Source organism: Prionailurus viverrinus, chromosome C1 (genome assembly GCF_022837055.1).
Source record: "Prionailurus viverrinus isolate Anna chromosome C1, UM_Priviv_1.0, whole genome shotgun sequence".
In the NCBI taxonomy this organism is placed as follows: domain Eukaryota; kingdom Metazoa; phylum Chordata; class Mammalia; order Carnivora; family Felidae; genus Prionailurus; species Prionailurus viverrinus.
Window position 1 is genome coordinate 180,676,360 of NC_062568.1, and position 23,571 is coordinate 180,699,930.

At 46.3% G+C, this 23,571-nt stretch overlaps 2 protein-coding genes across 5 annotated transcripts in view; one reads left to right on the plus strand and one right to left on the minus strand.

Moving 5' to 3' along the window:
• CFAP57 (cilia and flagella associated protein 57) overlaps positions 1–11,288 on the minus strand; it is a 75,449-nt gene extending 64,161 nt beyond the window's left edge. For 3 of the 4 annotated variants that reach the window (XM_047873459.1, XM_047873460.1, XM_047873461.1), the window contains exons 1-5: positions 11,179–11,288; positions 10,752–10,928; positions 6,347–6,663; positions 4,227–4,513; positions 1,910–2,117 (exon numbers count right to left, since the gene is read on the minus strand). In XM_047873459.1, the coding sequence (XP_047729415.1) occupies positions 1,910–2,117; positions 4,227–4,513; positions 6,347–6,663; positions 10,752–10,908 (969 nt within the window). In that variant the 5' untranslated portion in view covers positions 10,909–10,928; positions 11,179–11,288. Of the gene's footprint in view, positions 1–1,909; positions 2,118–4,226; positions 4,514–5,666; positions 5,720–6,346; positions 6,664–10,751; positions 10,929–11,178 lie in introns of all 4 variants that reach the window. The other variant, XM_047873462.1, reaches the window with a different exon arrangement.
• Positions 11,289–11,347: 59 nt separating this feature from the next.
• On the plus strand, positions 11,348–19,228 carry EBNA1BP2 (EBNA1 binding protein 2). Its single transcript, XM_047873469.1, has 9 exons — positions 11,348–11,585; positions 11,678–11,761; positions 11,962–12,131; positions 13,008–13,131; positions 14,407–14,496; positions 16,179–16,254; positions 16,489–16,582; positions 18,480–18,642; positions 18,778–19,228. The coding sequence occupies exons 1-9, from the start codon at positions 11,520–11,522 to the stop codon at positions 18,826–18,828; spliced, it is 918 nt and encodes a 305-aa protein (XP_047729425.1). The 5' UTR covers positions 11,348–11,519; the 3' UTR covers positions 18,829–19,228.
• Positions 19,229–23,571: the final 4,343 nt, after the last annotated feature.

The window sequence follows — 23,571 nt, forward strand, 5'->3', positions numbered from 1 at the left end:
GGCCCGTGGCAGGTATGAGACAGCCATTTGTTAGACGGGTGAGTGAATGACCACCACATCTCAGTGTCCTCTGCTGGGCTCTTGTTCTGTCTCAGACTCTAAATTAGGAAATGTAAGGTTTGTCCTCAGTCCTCCTTTTTTTGTTCTGTCAGTGATTTTGTCCAAAATGAGGGTTTCGGTGAAAGCAACAGTAGTGAAAATAATCACAATGATAAATTCTTTGAAACAGTAAAAATAAAGCATCAACTCTGTGCCAGACACAAGCTAAGCACTGTGTGTGTGTGTGTGTGTGTGTGTGTACATTGATCCCACTCCCAAAGTCTAAAACCACATTTCCAACGGGTTCGCTTTATTCCAGTGTCTGGTCAAACATCAACTTCCTCAGCGAGGCCTCCCCGAGCCACTCTCTCTAGAACAGAACCCCCTCTCACTCCCTGTCCTTCTCCTGGCTTTATCTTCTTCACAGTGTTGAGCCCCATGTGACAATCTGTTCACATCTGTTTGTTCTAAGGACAGGCTCGTAGTGTGTGTGCTTCCCCTCCTGCATCCCCAGCCCCTAGCACAGAGCCTGGCACATAGTAAACCCTCAATACATATTTATTAAATGAATAAACAAACGGAACAAAGAATTGTTAAAAATTAAAATTTTTTTAAAAAAATTAAAATTAACAAAACATTTTTTTTTAAATTAAAAGTTCCCCTTGGTTCCCACTCACCTTGCTCTTACCCCCAACTTTCCTACCTGTGGCATCTTTCCCCAGACAGCCAGTCTCAAGGCCAACGCGGCATCTCTACGAGCTCCTTACCTCTGGTCACCCACATCTACTCAGGGCAAGTTCTATAGGCTTAACCTCCACAAAGGCTCTCTCCCTTCCCATTTTCCCTGCTATTCACTGCGGTGACTACATCTCACCACTTCTTGGCTTCAGTAGCAAGCCTGATTCTTCATCGTGGAGATAATAACGGCTATCACTTACTGGGCACCAAGCATTTCACACGTGATTTACACAGGTGTTGTGTCATCCTTCTGATAACCAGCAGGGCGAGGGGCTACTTTCTCAGAGAAGAAACAGAGGTTTTGCTGGATTCAGCAACTCATCTCAAGTTACTCAGCCAATAAGGGCAGAGTCAAGCCTGGCTCATTCAGAGTGCGTGTAGCTGCCTCACGTCCAGGGCCTCCGGATTCCCCGCCCATCCCCACGGCAGGCAGATTGCTTTTCTTAAGTGTCATGCTTCTCCGCTCAGAAACAGGCTGGCTGTGGGATTACACACACGCTCCTCGGGCTGGCATTCGAGATCTTTCAACAGCCTCAGCTCCTGGCTTTCCCTTTCAAGTGATTTCAGCTCGTCTCCATTGGGGAGCAGAGTATCTCCCAGACAAACCACCTGCTCCCCCCTCCGCAGTGCCTTTGTTCCACCTGTTCCTTCCACGTGCAACTCCTAACCTGTTCCCTCCTGTCAACTGTTACCCCTCCTCTAGGACCCCTCCTCAAAGATTGCCATCACACGCTGCCGAGAGCCTTCCTGGTTCTTCCCCAACCGCAGACGATCTCTCTCCACAGCACTTTGTATCACTTATTCCACAAACATTTACCGAATGCTTTCAAGGTGCCAGACAATGTGTGCTTGACGTTAAATATCAATATATATCCTAACACCATTTTTACGGGAACGCTAAGCTTCAAAGTGCAAATATAACTTGCCAAAGTTCTCTGCCAGAATTCAAATCCAGATCCTCCCAATGTTAACCCCTGTTCTGTCTGCTCCATCCCCAAACTTCCCTCAGGACAAATGGCTCGAGTCCCCATGTCCACTCAGCGCTACAGGCCTCTCCTTCCACCAAACTCCCTGTCAGTGCTCTGCTGCTGGACGACACGTGCCAGGGGGACCCCAGTTCTCCCCTCCTTACCCGGATTTCCCTGCTCTCCCGATAAATATCCTTCTCTTCCATCTTCTCAAACAGGAGAACTCTCCCCGGCCCAGCGGCACAGGCGAATCCCTTTGAATAGGCTGCAATGGCGAACACCTGGGGCATGGCCAGCTGGCTGTTGTTACTGGCCATCATGACCTGCTCGTAGGAAGGGACCGGGGAACTGATTGGCGGAAATTCGATCAGGCTAGAAAAAGAAAACAGCATGTAAAGTTTACAGGCAATCCCAGGGAGAGGAGTTCAGCTAGGGATGAGAATGAAGGGCTGTCGTTGGGTGCGGGAGAAATCGCCCATTGCAATTCTGTTCCCCAGGCCCAAACGCCACCCTTTGGCCTGCTATACAAAGTCCAGAGAAAGACTGGAAGGTTATACATTTATTTGGTAGTCTCACCACCCTGTGTGGTCGCCATTATTGTTGTGGTTGTTGCTAGCATTATTATCCCTCTTTTGTTTAGGAAAAAGTGGCTCAGAGAGTTTTCTAGGATCACACGACTAGTAAGTGGAAGGCCTGAGATTTGAATCTTGCCTCCCTCCCTTCCTCCCTTCCTTTCTTCCCTCCTTTCTTCCACATAACAAATATTTATTGGAATTATACTGGAATTATATATATATATATAGTCAACAACCCTATGAAACAATGGTAAGTAAGACTGACACAGTTCCTGTTCCTTGAAGCTTAGAGTCTAGGGGCAAGTGCTAAGGACCATTAGGTGGCAGCTGGGTGGGATGGAAGCAGGACTTTCTGAGGACAGTTAAGGAGAGGTGCACCCACCTGAGATGAGCAGAAGCCGAGAACTCCCAGCTGGTCTGAAGAACAAACAGGAGTACGTGGGTATGTGAGTGTGTCCAGAGGAGTGGGGTAGGTGGACCTACACATGACCAAACTCAGAAGTAAGAGTGCGCAAGATGTGTGTGGTAGACAGAGGCAGAAGCTGATGCTCCAGATGGAAAGAAGATGGTGGGCCAGGTTCAGGAGTCTGGGTTTTATTCTATTTTGTTTCAAGTTTATTTATTTATTTTTGAGAGAGACAGAGACAGAGCACATGAGCTGAGGACGGGCAGAGAGAGGAGGAGAGAGAGAATCCTAAGCACGAACTCACGAACCATGAGATCATGACCTGAGCCGAAACCAAGAGTTGGACACTTAACCAACTGAGCCACCCAGGTGCTCCTGGGTTTTATTCTTAGAGCACTGGACTCACTGCAGGATTAGGAACATGGCAAACTGGAGGGCAGAGGGACTTACTAGGAAGCTCTTAAGAGAATCGTGAGAGAAAAAGGAGGTGTCATGGGTGTGGGGGATGGTGAGAAATGACAGACTGAAAGTTACCGAGGAAGAAGAATCTATAAAATGCCATGTGTTGGGGCGCCTGGGTGGCGCAGTCGGTTAAGCGTCCGACTTCAGCCAGGTCATGATCTCGCGGTCCGCGAGTTCGAGCCCCGCGTCGGGCTCTGGGCTGATGGCTCAGAGCCTGGAGCCTGTTTCTGATTCTGTGTCTCCCTCTCTCTCTGCCCCTCCCCTGTTCATGCTCTGTCTCTCTCTGTCCCAAAAATAAATAAACGTTAAAATGCCATGTGTTGAGGGCTCAGGCTCCAGAGCCAGGCAGACAGGGCCATGATCTTGGGTGAGTCACTTAGCCTATTTGAGCCTCAGTGTCCTGTTCTATAAAATGGGCATGATAATATGTACTATATGGGGTAAGACTCAAGTAAGAATACACACAAAGTGCTTGAAGCAGAGTCTAGTGATACAACGGTATATTTCAATACGTGTGAGAGATGACCATTATTGCCTGAAGTAGAGGTAAAATTGACCTGAGCCCTCACTTTACCTCATATTCTTTTGTCATATTTACACCAATAACACTTCCCTGAGCTTCTTTGTTGGTCTGCTGGCTCCTTCCAAACTGCAAAGTCTTTGAGGACACATGTCCCCAGCATCTAGCAAGGTGCCCTGCACACGGCAAGAGCTCGGTGGCCATTTATGTAATTGAATCAATAAATTAGGCAGCTATTAGAAAATACATTTTAAAAGATCTGGAGTTTTGAAGACTAGTGGTGCTAAAAGGCTTATAAAATGCATGTAAACAAAAGAATTGTTGTAGGCTGTGGCCACAACTGTCCAATTTGTGCTTGAATATAGATGAACATGCGAAAGGCAGAGGGAAAATGAAAAGAGTTGACTTGAAGGTGGAGGGGTTCTGAGAGACTTTTAAAGAATCCCGTTTTTGGCACAACGCTATTGGTATGATGAACATATTTTCACAAGAGCACCAGCCCAGAGGGGCGCCATTACCTCTCCGATTCCCGGATCACCTCCAGGTTCCTGGTCTCGCTGGTGGGCTCCTTGACCATTATACTTGTCTCCCAGCGTTGATCTCCAGATTCAAAGAGGAAGAGCCTGCCTGTATCTGTGCCGACAATGATCTTGTCTTCAGACACCCACGTGTGGGCTAGATAGTTTTGGGGTTCTCCCCTCTGAAAATTGGTTTGCTTCAGGGTGCCCTCGGCAAAGCGGAGAAGCTTAAACATCCCATTGCCAGTGACACAGACCTGAGTGTTATCCTGGGGATTGAAGCTCACCTGCAAAATGTAAAAGGATAAAAGAAAACTACTTATAAAACTAATCTTGGTGGAATTACTTCTCATTCTACTAATGAATACTTGTTTCAGGTAGCTCAGAGTATCCTTTAAACATCACTAGGGCATGATAAATTTTGAAAGCACATTTGATAAGAGCACAGATTCATTGTATTTGTGGGGCCCATGCATCTTAAACCAGGAAACCTACAAAAATCATTTTACAAAGGCCAAAAAGAGGATAAGCGGTTCCTGACAACAGCTAAACTCTGGGCCAACAAAGTGACATGAAGACTCAGCTGGAAACGCAGAAAAAGGAGGATCTGGTGGGTCCAGGGGAAAGGGAGTCTCCTACCAACTGGGAGGTACAGTAAGGGCAGTCAACTCACACCCCTACTAGATGGTGAGCAACTGACGGGCTGTAACACCTGCATCTCTGTATTCCCGATGCGGGGTTCATAGTGGGCATCCAGCTGAATCTGTTAGGGAGGATGCGTGTACTCTGCTCTGAATAGGGATGCTGGACTCGGCCTCACCAAGGCCGAGACAAAATAATCTTCCGGCTCTCTCTGCCTCTGGTCTGATTCTGCAATCACCAAGCAACCTCTGATTACTAATTTCACCTCCCCACTTCTCTATTACTAGGGAGGAAATATACCAGATAAATAATGTGAGTGTTCTCGTAGTCACATGCTAGGTTATTCACTGGCCTCTGGTGAGAATAAGGGAGTCTGTTCCTGAGACGCTGGCTAGCTAATATCTCTGAACATGAGCAGAGCTGAGTTCCTGAACTTGTAAAGCTGAGTACCAGATCCCAGACTGGGGTGACCACACCAAGGTAAAACCTCCCTGGGACCCGCTGCCTGAGCAGTCAACCAGCCTCCTCATGGGTCCGCTTCATTTTGCCCCCAAACAACAATGGAAAATTCTGTTCCCCACGTAACTGTGATTTTGTTGACACGTTCCTCAAGATCAACCACTTCATGGTACGTTCCTGAAATCTACCCACTGCCCAGCAATGCTGTTAGGAAGAAGACAGGACCAGCAAGACAAAGTGAGTTATCAATTCATCGGCTGGGCCTGTGAAAGCAGTTCTGGGCCAGGGTAAAGAAGAGGGGTACTGGAGTCTGAGACTCCTGACCCTGCCACTCACTACCTGTGTGATACTTGGGTGGGTGACTCAACCTCTTGGAGCCTCAGTTGTCTCATCTATAAAACAAGGATAATAATTATGCAGACCATATATGGTTGTTGAGAGATTAATTTAAAAATGCATATTACGGGGCGCCTGGGTGGCGCAGTCGGTTGAGCGTCCGACTTCAGCCAGGTCACCATCTCGCGGTCCGGGAGTTCGAGCCCCGCGTCGGGCTCTGGGCTGATGGCTCAGAGCCTGGAGCCTGTTTCCGTATCTGTGTCTCCCTCTCTCTCTGCCCCTCCCCTGTTCATGCTGTGTCTCTCTCTGTCCCAAAAATAAATAAAAAAACGTTGAAAAAAAAATTAAAAATGCATATTACGAGGGGCGCCTGGGTGGCTCAGTCGGTTAAGCATCCAGCTCTTGGCTTGGGCTCACGTCATGATCCCGCAGTTTATGATTTCAAGCCCCACAACAGGCTCTGGACTATCCGTTTGGAGATTCTCTCTCTCTCTCTCTCTCTGTCCCTTCCCCACTCATGCTCTCTCTCAAAACAAATAAACCTGAAAAAAAAAAAAAGAACTTTTCAAAAAAAAATGCATGTTAAGAAACTGGCAGTGTTCCTGGCACACAGAAAGCATTCAGTAAAAGATAGCTCTTACTAGTTTTAAAACTTGCACGATACTTGTTATGTTGGGAGGTACCTGGTAGACAGCATTGTTCTGAGAGTCCGTTCTAATAATAGCCATTACTTTCTGTTTTTCCCACAGCCAATAGACAAGGTTTGACTCCGGAGGTGATGTCTGAGTCAACAGGTATTTGGAGTCTGGAGAAAAAGCCATGCTAATAAATCTCTGAACGGGGAAGTCAAAATTATTAAGGATTTTGCGCTTCCGGCAAGGGATGGATGACAGTTCGTAAATGGTGATGACGGGTTTTTCTTGCACGATCTCGGAGATGGCGAGGTATCGCCGATTGGGACTGATGGACAAGGCCAGCATGCCCTGACTCTTGTCTGAGCCTGCGAACAGAGGTAAAGGGGGATAATGAGGGCAGATCATGCTTTCACCGTGACTCGACATGTACCGGGCACAGTGGTGGCAAGGTTGACACATGGGAGAAAAGGCACAGAAACAGGTAACTGTCAATCCCTGCAGTCCCTTGGCCCTGCCATATCCGGGGTATTAGGAAAATGGCTAGGACAGGTACCTCGCAGAGGCTGAGGTAGGAGGAGAAGTCAAGGAACGATGCCAGAGGGAGGACAGGTGGGATAGAGTGCAGGGTGGGGCAGGTGGCAGGAAGAGCAGAGGTGTGCATGTGAAAAAGGGTACAGTGTGGCTGGGGCATCGCACGTGAGCCCAGGGAAACCATACGTGGGTGTAGACGGGTGGAAGAGGGTGGGCCTCCATGCCCTGAGCAGCCAGCAGGCAGCGCCCCTCTATTTTCGAGGCTGAGACACCAACTGCTGGGGGCCCCAGGCTGTCTCACAGTTAGGTCATCTGTGTGAATCTGGCCAGTCTGCTGGACTGGCTTTACAGTAAAGCTTGTGTTCTCTCGAAAACCAGAGATGGATGCATTCTACCCCGACTTTTCCTGGAATGTGTCAGTGGTACCTGGAGATAGAGCAGTCATCTTGCAACCATGAGGTAACAAGCACGAGAATAAAAGTTGTGGTCTAGAAAGCAAAGGCTGAGGCAAAGATGAAGGGGCAAGAACTTTATTTGGGAGATGAAATCAGGCCCACATTATGATTTTCGTGGGTCCCTTCTTCCATTAACAGTAAAAATTAATAAAGTGGTTTAAAAAATAAGCTGGTAAAAATTGTATCTTACGACTGCTTTAGTATAAAGAATATAATCCAGACTGGACTTAGTATTATTATACTCATTTTCTTGGGTCTCTAAAAGTATCATGGGCCCTGGGCTCTGTGCCTACTGTGCCTTGTGCAAAAGTCCGCCCTGATTCAAGCCCAGGGCAGGGATGGTGAGCAAGGCAGCGGAGAAGTGCTAGAAAGTGATGCCCTGGGCCCTGTGCTGTGTTTCCCAGCAAGCTGAAGGGAGTCTGTCCAGCAGCAGGACCTCTGTGGAAGGGCTTCAGGAAGTGGCCGTGCCTTGGAAAAGACCCTAGGTTTGGGGTTGCTGGAGACCTTGCATGAGAGTTTGGAGTTTATCACAGAGGCAAATGAAAAGCCACGAGAGTTTGGAGTTTATCACAGAGGCAAATGAAAAGCCACGAGAGTTTGGAGTTTACCACAGAGGCAAATGAAAAGCCACAGAGGAATTTTTGGAAGGGTCAGACGCATGTTGTAGAAAAATCCCTCTGGCAACTGTGTGGAAGACAGACCTTGAGGGAAGGAAACCAGTGGGCAGATAATTTCAAAAACAGGATGGCAATGACAGGCAGTATGAAGGCTGGGATGGGGAGATGAGAGAGATGCCAAGTAGGACCCAGTGGCTGCCTGGGTGAGGCAGGGGAAGGAGAGAAACAAGCAATGATTGACGTCTAGTGACTGGGAGTAGGGGTGACAGCTGGGAAGGAACATAGGCCGAGGGAGTTAGGGGTCATGGCGAAGAGTATGTCCATTGTTTTTTATGGAAAACAGCCCATCCAAAGATTTTATTTTTACTCATGTTTATTTGGTTCTAGTTTTTTCTGATTTCACTTTTTTTTTTAATTTTTTTTTCAACGTTTATTTATTTTTGGGACAGAGAGAGACAGAGCATGAACAGGCGAGGGGCAGAGAGAGAGGGAGACACAGAATCGGAAACAGGCTCCAGGCTCTGAGCCATCAGCCCAGAGCCCGACGCGGGGCTCGAACTCACGGACCGTGAGATCGTGACCTGGCTGAAGTCGGACACTTAACCGACTGCGCCACCCAGGCGCCCCTCATTTTTTTTTTTTTTTTTTTACACTAAAGTCTTTACTTCATCTCGGGGCATGAAGTAAGGACTTAGATTGATTCCTGTTTCCCAAATACCTAACTAGTTGTCCCAGCACAGATTCCTCCTAATGCTACCTTTATGATATATTCAATTCATTTACATATCTACATATATATAACTGGGTTTTGGGGATATTTATACCAGCACTACATTATTTTTGTAATTGTAGCTTTATCATGCATTTGACAACCTGGCGAGGTAGGGTCTTAAGGAAGAGAGGGAAGAAAAGGAAATGACAAATTCAGTTCTGGATATATTGTGTGTGAGGTGCATACTGTGGGACATTTAGGTAGAGAGATTTAGTGGACAACTGGATATGATTCTAAGGCTCGGAGGAGAGGTTGGGACTGAAAATGCAGACGTGAGGTAAGAGTCACCGTGGGAAGTTGAAACTGGGGGCATAGATGAGATTGCCTGGGGAGGCAAAGGAAAACTTCTCCCTCTTTCCTTTTGTGCTTTCGTGCCTGGGCTGTACCTGGCATAGCATCTATCCTGGTCATTTCCAAGTCCTGCTCCTTTGAAAACACACTTGTCTCCATGGCAATACTGAGAGCTTCTAGAGAGCACAGGCCGTGGTTTTCTTTATCCATTCACTCATGCAATCCACTCATTCAATCACCAGTGACTGGCACCAAATGGGTGCTTAATATATGTTGGCTGATTGCAGAGCTTGTAAAATGCCTTTGCACACCTAGTTGATGACGGCCACCTCCTTGAAACAAGTTCACCTCGTGCATAAGTCTCCTCCTATCTTTTGGTTCTTTTTTTTTTATTATTTTTTTAAATCTTTATTTATTTTTGAAAGAGAGAGACAGAGTGTGAGCAGGGAAGGAGCAGAGAGAGAGGGAGACACAGAGTCCGAAGCAGGCTCCAGGCTCGGAGCTGTCAGCACAGAGCCGGACGCGGGACTTGAACTCACGAACCGTGAGATCATGACCTGAGCCGAAGTCGGACAATTAACCAACTGAGCCACCCAGGCACCCCATACTGTAGCAGGATTCTTGCACAGAGAGTCGTGACACCGAGGCTTCTCTTTCCATAAGGAAAAAACAAAAATCTTTCCATAAGGAAAATTACCTGGTAATTTTAGTCCTGGCCATGTGCCCTGGAGAACCCACACAAGTGGATGAGCATACATACATGCAAGAAACTTTACAGCAGGATACTTTATAAAGCAAAAAACTGTTGTTTCCCAAATGTCCATCCACACTAGAATGGATAAATATATTTGGGGCATTCCATTCATATGATGGAACACCATATAGCAATAAAACGACTCAGTTAATATATATTAAGACGTATGAGTCTCAAAAGCATGATGTCAAACAAAAGAAGATCTTGGCATACGTATAACCATGATTAAACTTATAAAACTTGGTAAATAGCAAAAACAAAGATCTATTTTCTATAAGGCCACACATATACATGGTAAAAGTATATAAAGAAATAAGGGAGTAATTACAATATCCAGGATGGGGTGTGAGTATGCCTGGTGAGAACGAAATCAGGGAGAAACACTGGAGCTGGCAATGTTCTATTTCCTACCCTGCGTGGTGCGTTCATGGACCTTCGCTTTATTATAGTTCTTTAGATATTAGATATATGCAGTGAACACTATTTTGTAGGCATGTGTCAAGATCAAACATTTTGAATGCAATAAAGACTGGAAAAAGAGTGACTGAGTTGTGGAAATCAGGTATAACATTAACAGGACCAGTGTGAACAAACACAAATGTAACATTATACAAACGGTTATTTGTGATTTGCGATTAAACCTCCAGGGCCTTCATCATACACGGTTCCAAAATGTGATGTAATGAAGGTACCGAACTCTGGAAAGCTGTGCTAAACAACTCAAAAAGTGGCCTGGAGATGACAAAGACAATGATATTGCAGAGGCATGAAAAGAGACTCTAAAATAAATTTTTTTCCATTAAATCAGTGGGGGAAAAAAGTACTTTTAAATTAACATCATTTTACATGTGATTTTAACGATGTATGTGTGGTTACTCTGTTAATGCAGGTGGACGTGTACTCCTTCTACCTTTATAAAACTATACGTATATTTAAGTTGGCCAAAATACTTAACTTTCTATAGTCTTGTCGGGATTATGGGGTTATATTTGGCACGGTCAAACGCATGCGTAGGGATGGAAAGGTTTTTTACCTGGAATGAATTTTTGCCACTTCTGATCCACATTGTACTTCACACAGTGATTTCCTGAAGGAAATATAATGATTTGTTCATCGAAGAAAAAGATATTGTTGGCCACGTGGGATCGAAGACCAAAAACATGCAGCGACTGAGCCACCACGGTCGACATGGTACCCGGCAAAGAGTTTGCTGAACAAGGAGCGCAGCGGTGAGCTTGGAGGCGCGCGTCGCCCCGCCCCGCCCCGCCCCGCCCCGCCCCGCCCCGCCCCGAGCACGCCCCTGGCCCCGCCCCCAGAGCCTTCCTCCGTTTCCGCCCCCCCCCCCCCCCGGCCCCCAGCGGCCCCCACACCCCCTTCCGCCGCGGCAGCTGTTTCTCCCCTTTCCTTCGCTCCCTCGAGGCTTCTTGCTTCTCCAGAGGACCCCAACTACGCGCTCACACCTTTGGCGTCTTCTCTTTGGGTCACCAGACCACGCGTGTATCCAGGAGTAGAACCCCTATGGGTCCCGAGCAACCCGGCTCTTTCGGACGCCGAAGCGGTTCCTATAGCAACGGCAAACCGGAAGTGTGGTTATGAGGCCGGAAGCGGAAGTCCCGGTGGGAAAGTTCTGCCGAGGCACCCGGCAGTCGGCGTTGGTGGGGCTCAGGTCCACGTGGGGCCGCGGCGTGCGAGCAGGGGGCGGGGGGCAGGCAGCAGCAGCGAGAGGCGCCCCTTTCCGGCCGCGCGGGCCTCAGGCCACCCGGCTCCCTCGACTAGAGCGGACGTGCACGTTCGCTGCGACATGGACACCCCCCCGCTGTCAGGTTCGGACTCGGATTCTGATGATTCTCTGGTCACCGACAGGGAGGTAGGTGTCGGCCGGGCTCGCCGGGCTCGCGGGGCTGGGCGCGGGAGAGGGTCCTCATTCCCCCGGTGCTGACTGCCGATTGTACCCTGCAGTTGCAGGATGCGTTTTCCAGAGGGCTCCTGAAGCCAGGCCTCAATGTGGTGCTAGAGGGGCCGAAGAAAGCTGTGAACGACGTGGTGAGCTCGGGCGCCTGGTCGGGGGGTCCTAGGACACGGGAATGCTCCCAAGGCACAGTTGTGCTTGGCGGACTGAGCTCTTGTCCCAGGGAAGACGCAGCCTGGGCATTGTCAGGAGGTCCGGATGTTGGGGTTTATTTAGTGCTTTGTCCGTTGGCCTGTGTCCTTCATACAGGCTCAGTGTCTGATGAATTTCCTAGAGTGGCCTGAAGCAGTGTTTGGCTGAATTCAAGCGGGATCTGGAATGGGTTGAAAGGCTTGATGTGACCCTGGGTCCCGTGCCGGAAATCAGTGGATCTCAGTCAACCCCTCAGAACAAGGATCAGAAAGCCTTTGATCCGGAAGATGACTTCCAGCGGGAGATGAGTTTGTATGTTTGTTTTCAAGAGTGGGAGAAGGTGGGGGGGGGGGGGGGGGGCTGTTCGAGAAAGGGGGGAGGTGGGAGAAGCAGTGAGCCTGCAGTCCTCAGAAATTGTCATAAGCCTGAGAGTGAGTAGGAAGGCTTCTTTTTTTACTAAAAATCTCTAGAAGATTGTTCCTGGTTGAGAAAAGAGCCCTTTGGTCCACCGGTTATAATCCAAAGTCTAATTTATTTTATTTTTAAATTTTATTTTGAGGTATTCAGTTTTAAAGTTTTTTGTGTGTTTTCAGTTAAACAGAAACTTGCCTCAGAAGGTTCTTACATGACCTTTTTGAAGGACTACATAAGAATTCATGATTGGTATTAGTTTTCTTTTTTTTAAATGTTTTTATTTATTTTTGAGACAGAGAGAGACAGAGCATGAGCAGGGGAGTGGCAGAGAGAGGGGGAGACGCAGAATCCCAAGCGGGCTCCAGGCCCTGAGCACAGAGCCCGACGCAGGGCTCAAACTCACAGAGTGTGAGATCATGACCTGAGCTGAAGTCGGACGCTCAACTGGCTGAACCACCCAGGTGCCCCAGTTGGTATTAGTTTTTAAGTTAAGGGGTACTTTTAGGGTGGTCACTGTCTTAAACTAATTTATTTGTAGCAGAACTCCCCTTCCTCTTTAAAGAGTATACAGTTAAATCTCTCCTAGATACCAAGTTAATGAAGCTTTATTACATTTTCATTAGTGTGTGTGTGTTCTTGCTGGTGGAGGTCAGATGTTGAGCATTTTTCTGCCCCTGGATAACTCCAAGGTCATCCTCGATGGATAAGGCAAGTGAGAGGGAGTGGAAGGTCTCTCTCCCTTCGCTTATTTCACATTTTGTCCTACATCCTCAGCTACCGGCAAGCCCAGGCCGCTGTGCTTTCCATATTACCCCGGCTCCATCAGCTCAAAGTCCCTACCAAGAGGCCCACTGACTATTTTGCAGAGATGGCCAAGTCTGATCAGCAGATGCAGAAGGTAAGAAACAAAGGTTTTCTCAGGAAAGCCAAGGTTTTATACTTAAGTGTAGTCAGCTGGCTTATCTCCTGTAATTTAAAACAGACTAAGCCCACAGTGTTGCTGGGTGGTTCAGTGGGTTAAGTGTCTGACTCTTGATTTCGGCTCAGGTCATGATCTCACAGTTCTGAGTTTAAGCCCTGGGTTGACTGCTTGGGATTCTCTCTCTCCCTCCCTCTCTTGGAGATTCTCTTCCCCTCTCTCTCAAAATAAATAAATGAGCTTTAGAAGAAAATAAAAAGAACTAAGCCCAATAATAGGGAATTGGTTGTCAGAGGACAATTATCGTCTTGATTGCCTACTTCAGACTCATGCCAGTCACCACCAGTTAGATAAATAGAAGGATGATTTTTTCCTAGTTTAAGCATTTAAGGGGAGGAGAAGTACTGTAAGAACTGTGGTCCCGAGATCAAGATGGCCTTTTGCATTTCTTAGCTGGCGTGGTCATGGCATGGCATATAGAAAAAACACACTTCTTGTCCAGCCATTGCCAAGGGGCGGTGCTCTAACTTGTAAACAATTATTTTTCTCTGGGCATCAGTTTTCTGTAAGATGAGGGATTAACATATAGCTCAAATGTAGTATAATTTAGGGTTACATAGAACTTGATCCTCATTTAACTCTGGGAGGAAGAGAATTGTCAAAATTTAATCCCAAGATATATTCCGATAGTCCTATTGGGTCTCCAGCTGGATTTTAGGGAGCTCTTGTTTCAGTGGTACTTGGGGAAGCTAATCTAGAGACGAGCTCGGACACCCCTCTGTACACTCACACTGACACGTGCTTACCCCTTGACTGAAATCTGTGTGTCTGATGGAGAAGGCTAGGTACCTGGTACCTGCTTGAGTTTTTAATGTGCATGTGGTGTATCGGAGAAGGGCACTGAGGCTGCATGCTGGTTTGACCTTAGTCTGCAGACAGTTGGGTTGGGGAAAAGTTGGTTTCTCCTGGGAGAATGGCAAGCAGGCAGTTTTGCATAGCGGAACAAACAGCACACTGGGACAGCACACTGGGAGTGGGGAGGTCACTTTTCAGGTCCACCATGGATACTTTTGGTGTCTTGGACAAAGTGCTCAACCTCTGGGCCTCTTGTCCTCATGTATGAAACAGGACTTACAAGATTCCTTTGAGCTCCAGTTTGCAGAACTGGGAAGATGTGCTCCCTGCTCCAGCACACCCTACGTGGTGGTCAGCCCAGATTCACTTAACATGAGCTGACAATATTTTGTGTTTCAGATTCGGCAGAAGCTGCAGGCTAAACAGGCCGCCATGGAAAAGTCTGAAAAGGCTAAGCAACTGCGAGCGCTTAGGAAATACGGGAAGAAGGTAAGAAGGAAGATGTGGGCGCACGGGATGAGGCCGAGTGTTTGTCAGGCTGGGGTGACTGGGTCAGGTCTGCTTCCGTGCCCTGTGTGTGCTCTGTCTTGTGTTTATTATCTCACTGTGAGGAGTATGTGCTCGTATCCACGAGCACAATCTTCCCTTGACACCAGGGTCTCACCAGGGGTAGCATGGTAACTGTAGGCGATTCATTCATTCCACTGGGCCCCATTTGCTCATCTGTACAGTGAAGAGGGGAGTCCAGGTCAGTGGAGTCCCAACGTGACCACAGCAAAATCACCTGGGGGGGGGGGGGTTTCAAAACAGATCTCTGGGCTTCAGAATGTCTAGGAATCCGGGTGTTTTTTCTTCCCTTCCCCGTCACGCCCCAACTTCTCAGATGATTCTGAAATGCATCCTGCTTTGAGAATCACTGGCCTAGGTGATGTGAAGTCCTTGAAAGAACCATATTATTGTGATCCAACTGAGAGGGAAAAATGGCACCCGTGTGCTTGAACTATGAACGTCTGAGTTCTAACATGAAAAAAACCTCAGGTAAAAAAGGGCAGGCATACCATGAAACTCTTTGGTTTTTCTTTGTTATTTCATGGTTATTTAGGAAACACGATGACAGGAATTGAAGTCAGGGTTGTGGGAAGAAGGGAGTGTGAGGAGGGTCAGCAGAAGTGTTCGGACCTTGTCCGCGTTTTGGACATAAACGCTTGTGATCGGGGTGCCGAGCTGCTGTCCACATTGGGAGTCACTTCACTGCCGGATCCTCAGCAGAGTAAGAGTAGATGAGTGTCCTGTCCTGTGCGGAAGGGCAGCTGCGTATTTATTGGATTGATCTGGTGGTCGATGGCCGAGGCCAGCTCAAAGACATGGGCATTTGGTGTAACAGAATCTAATTTGTCAGAGCCAAAGAAAACGTCACTGGGGCCTCTTAGCTCACCGTTGCTAACTTGAAGAAACCTCATAGCAGCGATTCTCAACTGGGGATAATTTTGCTTACCAGGCAACATCCGGCAACATCTGGAGACATTTTTAGTGTCACATCTCCATGGGGAGTGTGCTACTGGCATCTAGTGGGCGGAGGGCAGGGAGGCTGCTAGATCCCACAGCGCACTGGGCAGGCTGTCTACCCCCCAACACGGAGTGATTCCTGTTCGAGCTATCAGTAGTATGGAGATTGAGAAACCCTGCCTTTGAGTATTGGCATCTTCTTTTGTCCTTACAGCCTTTTTTATGTTTTTTGGGAGATTGTTTGTTTCTGTTGGTACTTTCATGCCTCATAACGGAGTGGGTTTGACACTTAATCTGCTCACATATAACGAACGGAGAGAATTGGGTGTAGACCTAGACGTGATTTGCCGTGATTTTGTAGGCAGGATGGTGGAATGGGGTAAGAGTGCAGACTGCCTGGGTGTAAATTCAGCTGCGTACTTTCCCACTGTGTGACTCCGGCAAGCTGCTTAACTTCTCTGTGCTTCAGTTTTTCAGGGGTGATAGGGATTTCTACTTCACTGGGTGGTTGAGAAGATAAAGTAAGAATATGCTTAGAGCCTTAGCATAGTTCTGGCACATGTAAATGTGTGGTGGTGGTGTTAGCACATCGTTGCTGCCGAAAGCATGTAGGCGCTTACAACGGTGGTGTGGAGTGGGTATGACGACCCTGTGTTCATGTCCAGGTGCAAACAGAAGTTCTTCAGAAGAGGCAGCGAGAGAAAACACATATGATGAATGCCATTAAGAAATATCAGAAAGGTCAGTATATCTCTGTCCTAAGGATATAGGGAGCAGGGGTAGCTGCTAATTTGAACACATACTGCTCTGGAGCCTTGATTGATTTGCAGCCACGGGGCCTAAGGTTTGGGGACGGTGTGGGGAACAAGATGTATCTCTTAAAGTTAATTTAGCAAGTAACAACCTTCTTTTGAAGCTCAAGCTCTTCTTAAAATGAACGTGTCAGTGCTGATCAAAGTACCTCTTCCCTCCCAGGCTTTTCTGATAAACTGGATTTCCTTGAGGGGGATCAGAAAGCTGCTGCACGGAAAACAAAGGAAGGAGCCAAAGGCCAACAGATGAAGAAGGGGTATGAAGGGTTTTTGTCTGGTTTTGTGATGGGTGCTGGGCAAGTGAGTCTCGGGCACGGCAGCGAGTTCCACAGGAGTGGCCTCGAGTTGAGAGAGCACAGTGCTGCCTGCGGCCGGGGCTTACCGGCCCATGTGATGGGTCCTTTTAGCCGTATCAGTCTTGGGAGATTAAAGTAGGGTGGTTTAGGGGGCACCTGGCTGGCACAGTCAGTAGAGCATTGGACTCTTGACCTGGGGGTCATGAGTTCAAGCCCCACATTGGGTGCAGAGCTTGCTTTAAAAAATTAATTAACTAAAAACCAAAAAAACTAAAGTAGGGTGATTTAAGGATTTGGCACATTTTAAGTGGATGCTCAGTAAAAGTTGCTCACAGCGTAGACTGAAGGTTCAGGTCCAGAGCCTGCCACTTTGGGCAGCTTTGAGCAAGTTTTACTTGACCTTTCTGAATATTTGTTTCCTCATCTATGAAAATGAGAAAATTGTATGCACCTCATACCATTTTGCAGATTAAAAGGGTTAATGGCAAAGATTATTATTTTCTTCTTAGTTCACCTTTATGCATCCCTGGACCCCAGGCCTGGGGGAAATGATAATTTCTGTAGAATATATGAATGCTATGATCAAGGCATTTGAGGGAGTAGTGTGGAAGCACATTTTAGAAATAGCTGACCTGGTCTGGTGATGAGGGCGTGAGGATGGCTCCCTGGAGGAGGGTGCCACCTGAGCTTAGTCTGAAGGATGAGTAAGAACCAGGAGAATAGGAGAGACACTGGTTTTGGCAAGAAGGAAGAACACGAGAGAGTGAGAGCATAGAGGTGAGAACAGCAGTTTGTGTATGAGGGAAGAGCAAGCATTTGGTGCCACTGGGAGTGCGGTGTGGGGCAAGGAGGGTGAAATGTAGCTGGAGGGGGCCCTGGGCCAAGTCACAGAGACAGTGTTTGCCTTGTTGAGAAACTTGGGTTTTGTCCAGTAGGCACTGGGGAGACATTGAGGGCTTTACTCAAAATTATGAGTAGGTCATATTCATGTTTTTGAAAAATTAAGTGTACTCTTATAAAGGATGGACTTGAGGGGGGCAGGATAATTGATTAGGGGGCTATTACAAAAGTCCAGAGAGCAATGATAATGACCCAAAAGGGGTAACGGGGGCAGAGAAGAGAAAACTGATTGAAGAAATATTCAAGAAGTTAAACTAGCAGCACTCAGTAATTGTGTTGGGTGTAGAGAGTGAACGAAGGAATGAATAATCAAGGCTGGCTCCCAGGTTTGTAGCCTGGTGGCTGAAAAGATGTAGTTCCACCAGCCTCAAGTCACTGCTTTTTTTTTTTTTTTTTAAGTAGGCTCCACACCCAACGTGGGGCTCGAACGAATAACCCAGAGATGAAGGGTCGCATGCTTTACTGACTGAGCCCACCAGGTGCCCCACCAAGTCATTGCCTGTATACAGGAGGTGAAACCAGTCTAGGAAGGGAGATGGCATGTGATTTTGGGATATGTTGAATTTGAGATTTCCTGCAGGCAGACCAGTTTTAAAATTTATTATATTTGAATGTTAATTGCATGTACTATCCTTGAAGGGAATAGAAACAACTGAGGATGATCTAGCAAAAATTAGTTAAAATAGAAATCTCTTCAGAGAGAAGAGGTGAGCCACAAAATGTATGTGAAACCCTTCCTAGTTCTTGCTTTGTTTTCTTGCTCTAATGGTTAACCGTAAGTAGATGAGCTTGCCTGGGGGATTTTTAGAGTAAGAAAGTAGGGCCAATGATAAGATTCTGGGTAACAGTAGTATCTAAAGAGATTTTGCTTAGACAGGAAACTAGGGGTAGTCGTAGGCCGTAAGACTCATCAGGATTTGCAGTGCTGTGGGTGACCTGTAAGCCGGCATTTTTCCAGGCCCAGTGCTAAGCGACGCTATAAAAACCAGAAGTTTGGTTTTGGTGGAAAGAAGAAAGGCTCCAAGTGGAACACTCGTGAGAGCTACGATGATGTATCCAGCTTCCGGGCCAAGACAGCTCATGGCAAGGGCCTGAAGAGGCCTGGAAAGAAAGGATCAAATGTAAGTGAGCCAAGGGGTCACATGAGGGGCTGGATCACCTCCTCTCCCATCCCACACCCACCTGCTCCCTTCCTTTCCCTGGGGCAGAAGATCAAGCTGCTGTGTGCCCACATGTGGTATTTTCTTGTTCCATAGAAGAGACCTGGAAAACGAACAAGAGAGAAAATGAAGAGCAGAACACGCTAAGCAGCATCTTTGTATATGAAGAACCAAGAGAAAGGGATGCAGACTTGGGATTTCACAGTACAGTTGGATCTTCTTTTGGTTTCTTTTTGTAAAAAATTCTTTCATGAACTAAAAAATTTTCAAAGAAACACATCCTCTTGGTTAAAAACTCAGGACTAAAAGATTGAGAAGTTACTTTTATGTATTAAGATTGCTGTTTATTGATGATAATTTAGACTTTGAGCCCAAATTGCCTTCCTTTTATGATAATTGGAGATTTAATGTATACCTTCCTCATCCTTCTAGGTAATTGTATCCTGGGTTTAGATAAATCAAGAATCAGTGTTTATACATTATGATTGTTAAAATACCAATCACTGTCAAACTAGTTGTACTCTGATAAAATTTCCTTTGTGATACAGCTTTTGGGTTTTCCTTGAGTTGATTATCACCCTTATTTTCCTGTGTGCCTAATTTTCCTTGTATATCTTGATTTTTCCTTAGACCTATGTCATTTTAACCAGCTTCTACTTTTCTGCTCCAACCTAGATCTGTCATGCAGCTGTCACCTTGTGTCTTCTATACCATCTACATCATAGCTACATCTTAGCTTATGCCTTCCTTTGGTGTGTACCGTCTTCTGGTATCTTCTAAGGAAGGGGAACTTGAGAACTTCGTACATTTCTGCAGTTGCCTTTAGTTTGGCTGATGGGTATTGTCCCGACAATGTTGTAGGCATTGCTTCTCTGTTTTGCTGCCTCCTCTCCCCACTGAGAGGTCACTGCCCTTCCCTTTCCTTCTTTCTGGAAGCTTTTCTTCACCCAGCGATCTGAAATTCCATGATAACATGCCTTCGTGTGGGCCTGTTTTTATTCTTTAATTAGGGTGTTTAGAAGGATGCAGGTTCTTCAGTTCTGGCAAATTTTATTTGAGAAGTTCTCCCTATTTTCTTCGTTCTAATTCTGGAATTTTTGTTAGATTGTGAAACCCTTCCAGTGATCTTCTAAGTTTGTGTTTTCGTTCTACTTTAGGGGAAAGATTCTTTTGATTCTTTGTCTAATCATTTATCAAGTATTTATTTTAGCTTTCATTTTCCATTTTATTCTAAGCATTCTTTGTTCTTTTATCTCATAATGTGAATTATAGTTTTGGTTTTTTTTAAGACTTTTCTTCTGTTCCCTTCATTCTGTTTCCTTGGGTTTTCCCCTGCCCCACCTGTGCATTATGATCCCCCTTTTTCATGTTGAGCCGTGTGGGTCAAGAGCACAGACTTGGGCCAGACTGCTGGGTTTGACACCTGTTTCTGCTGCTTGTTGTTTGACCCTGGGCACATTAATTTTTCTGTGCTTTGTCATCTTTTTATATACATGAGAATAATATCTACCCAAATGTCAGCATTAAGTGAGTTAATATATGTAAATGCTTAGACTGTTGCCTGCCATATGATAGGAGTTTATATCTGCTTAGAATTATTTTGCTGGGGGGAGTTTCTTCACGTCAGCCTTGGTGGTACATACTTGAGAGGTACTCAGATGCTGCCTGGAAGCTACGCATAGGTTGGACGTGGGTGGGCGGGCCACGTTGCATGTTGGGTTTTACTCCGTGTTGATAGGGAAGTTTACCTGTCCTCCATCTCTCCGTTCCAGTTTAGAAACTGTATTTTAAGGAGGCTAGAATATCTGAGAACTGTGTAGTCTTAAGCAGGAAAAAAATTCATTTTTACATTGTTTCCTTGTGGGATCATTGGTATACAAAAAAGGACATTTCTGGTTTTATGATACTTTCCAGTACAAAAAGAATGAATTTAGTTTTTGTAAACTCATTTCGATTAACAAAATTCTGAGCAAACAGGTCCCGTTTTCAGAAGACCAAAATGTTTTACCCTGACCTATTTTTGACAATCTACAATATTAGCGGATGGAGTAATGTATCCATTAAAGACTTTGAATTATGTGTGGAACATAATTGAGAGTTTTAAGAAAGGAGAACACAGGTTAGCAGTAGTTTCCACTGCGAAGGCCAAAAGTAAGTCATTACTGCTAGTACTTGTACAGGATTTGAAACTATGTTGCTACCTCCCCCCCCCCCCTTTCTTCTTATATAGCGAATGGAATCAATTTCAGAGGTGTACTTCATAGAAATCGTTTAAGTCACTTTCTCTGCTGTTTCAGCCCTCAAAGGATCACCAGGGTGCAGGCAGTAGCATCCCTCATATTGCATTAAATTGCAGTCCCATGCATGGAGGGATAGGTGGGGACCTGGCAGTTCTCAGTGCCAAGTGCAGGCTTTTCTTGCCGTGTGTGGATTTCGGTTGTAAGGGCCGTTCTTGCTATGCCTGGATTTCAGTGCTCAAGGTAGCAGTTTCTCAGCCACACTGTCCACATTTCAGTTACTAAAAGTGTTGTTAACTGTGAGTAATGGCAGGAAGTAGCAACTTTGCTGCCAGCTCTCCTGTCCACAAATCCCTACATGATACTTAGTGACCAGCTGTCACTGAAAGTCTGGTGGTGGGTCGTGGCACATCTCAGTTCACGCACCGGTGGCCAAGGGTGCACTTGTGTTGCCTCTTAGCCTCCCAGGGATAAACCCACATGACATTTTACAAAAGTAGACAAAGGAGGATCAAGCAACAAAGAGGAAAGTGCAACAAGTAAGCGACCGTGATAAGGTTGGAAGTGACGTTTGAATAGGATGCTAGGATGCGAGTGGAGCCGCAGGAGAAACAGGTGAGGAGACAATGGTGACACTTGCTTTCTGGAGACTGGATACGCAGCCAGAGAAGGAGCAAAAGCAAGCTTATAGACACGATGAGGAAAAAGATGGAGATGTCCCAGAGGAGGGGACACTGGTAGCAAACTTCACGTTAAAGGGACTCCTGGAGGGGCGCCTGGGTGGCGCAGTCGGTTAAGCGTCCGACTTCAGCCAGGTCACGATCTCGCAGTCCGGGAGTTCGAGCCCCGTGTCAGGCTCTGGGCTGATGGCTCAGAGCCTGGAGCCTGTTTCCGATTCTGTGTCTCCCTCTCTCTCTGCCCCTCCCCCATTCATGCTCTGTCTCTCTCTGTCCCAAAAATAAATAAAAAACGTTGAAAAAAAAAATTAAAAAAAAAGGGGACTCCTGGAGGTATTTTGTAACATTGAAAGGCCAAATGATAAAGTGTTGGAGGTGAATCCAAGCTTGGGGAGTCAGACAACTTGCCAAGGTGTAGAAAGGAAGCTTGCTCTGTGTCATACAAGGAAAAAAGGCAAGCACTGTTTTTTTTTTTTTTTTTTTCACAAATGAAACACTTGATTCTCAGTGATTTTAATGTTTTAAGTTACAGTCTACCAAATATTAGTTTTACTATTTTTTTCATTGTCTGCATTTAACAATAGAAGTTTTTAATACTTTGACGAACTTTAAAAAATGTATTCATCATCATGGATGTATTTTGAGAGAAGCATAAAAGGTAGACAGTTGATAGGCAGAAACGTGAGTCTAATTTTCTGATCTAGTGTAAATTTTAAGATAGATCAGGTCCCTGGTTCTTTCTCGTCACAAAATTGTCAGCTCTGAAGGTGGTCGTTGTGCTCCTACAAGTCTGTTCCTTTAAATACAGCATGTTCAATTCCTTCTCAATGTCACCAAAAACAAAACAAAACAAAAAGAAAGCTGTTACTCTGTACCCAGGCAATCCTCACTTTGCACAGCAGTGCAGGACTGTTAAAATGAGCTGCTTGCAGCTATGGGGGTAGGGAGGGTGCTTGGAGCTTTCACCCCCTCTCTGGGCACACCCCCCCACCCCAGCACCTAGGAAGCTCTTCCAATCCTACAGTTTGGGTTTGTTTTGTTCTTTTTTTTTTTTTTTTTTTTTCTTTAATGGGGTTTTACTGCGTAGGCATGATTGATGAAATCACTGACCATTGGTGATGGTTCACCTCTTGTCCCTCTTCCCTCCCCAGAGGTTGGGGGTAGGGCTAAAGTTCCAAGTTTCTAATCAAGCCTTGGTCTTTCTGATAAGCAGCCCCCATTCTGCAGCTATCTAGAAGCTGCCAAGAGTTCCTCATTTGAATAAAATGTGGGGTGCCTGGGTGGCTCAGTTGGTTAAGCATCCAACTTCAGCTCAGGTCATGATCTCAGGGTTTGTGAGTTCGAGCCCCACATCAGGCTCTGTGTTGACAGCACAGAGCCTGGTTTGGTTCTTCTGTCCTCCTCTCTCTGCCCCTCCCCTGCTCGTGCTCTCTCTCGAAAATAAACATTAAAAATTTTTACAAAGAATAAAAGATGGCCCTATCGCATCTCTCAGGAAATACAAGGGATTTAGGAACTCTACGTCAGGAACAGGGGACAAAGACATCTATCTGTGACATCACAGGTCACCTCCTGGTTCCGTTCCTGCAAAACAATTATAATAGTTAAGAGATACTGGCACATTTCTAGATGCCCAAGTAGTCATTACTAATTAGTCATCATTGCATTGTGTGAAAATGTCTCCCAGGGGAAGGCCACTTGGATTTGCAGTCTTGATCTGCAGTTTGATCTGTCAGGTTCCAAAAGCAGGAGTGATCTCAGCAATAGATGGCTTTGCCTTTCAGGCATAACTCAAGAAGGGCCTAGTGGAAGTGATACATGGAGCAAGGTATCGGAGGGAAGATGTGGGGCTGCCGTGCCCTCTTGGGCACGCCCCCTCCCACACCCTCCATGTGTTCACCAGCCTGGAGTTCTCTGGCTTTTTTTTTTTTTTTTTTTGAGAGAGAGAAAGTGGGTGAGAGCAGGGAAGAGAGAGA

What these genes read in the sequence shown, in the direction of transcription:
- EBNA1BP2 (XM_047873469.1), top strand. Translation starts at nt 11,520, where the DNA reads ATGGACACCCCCCCGCTGTCAGGTTCGGACTCGGATTCTGATGATTCT. An exon ending in TTCCAGCGGGAGATGAGTTT is followed by an intron (nt 12,132 to 13,007) that starts GTATGTTTGTTT and finishes CTACATCCTCAG; the next exon opens with CTACCGGCAAGCCCAGGCCG. An exon ending in GGCCAACAGATGAAGAAGGG is followed by an intron (nt 16,583 to 18,479) that starts GTATGAAGGGTT and finishes GCATTTTTCCAG; the next exon opens with GCCCAGTGCTAAGCGACGCT.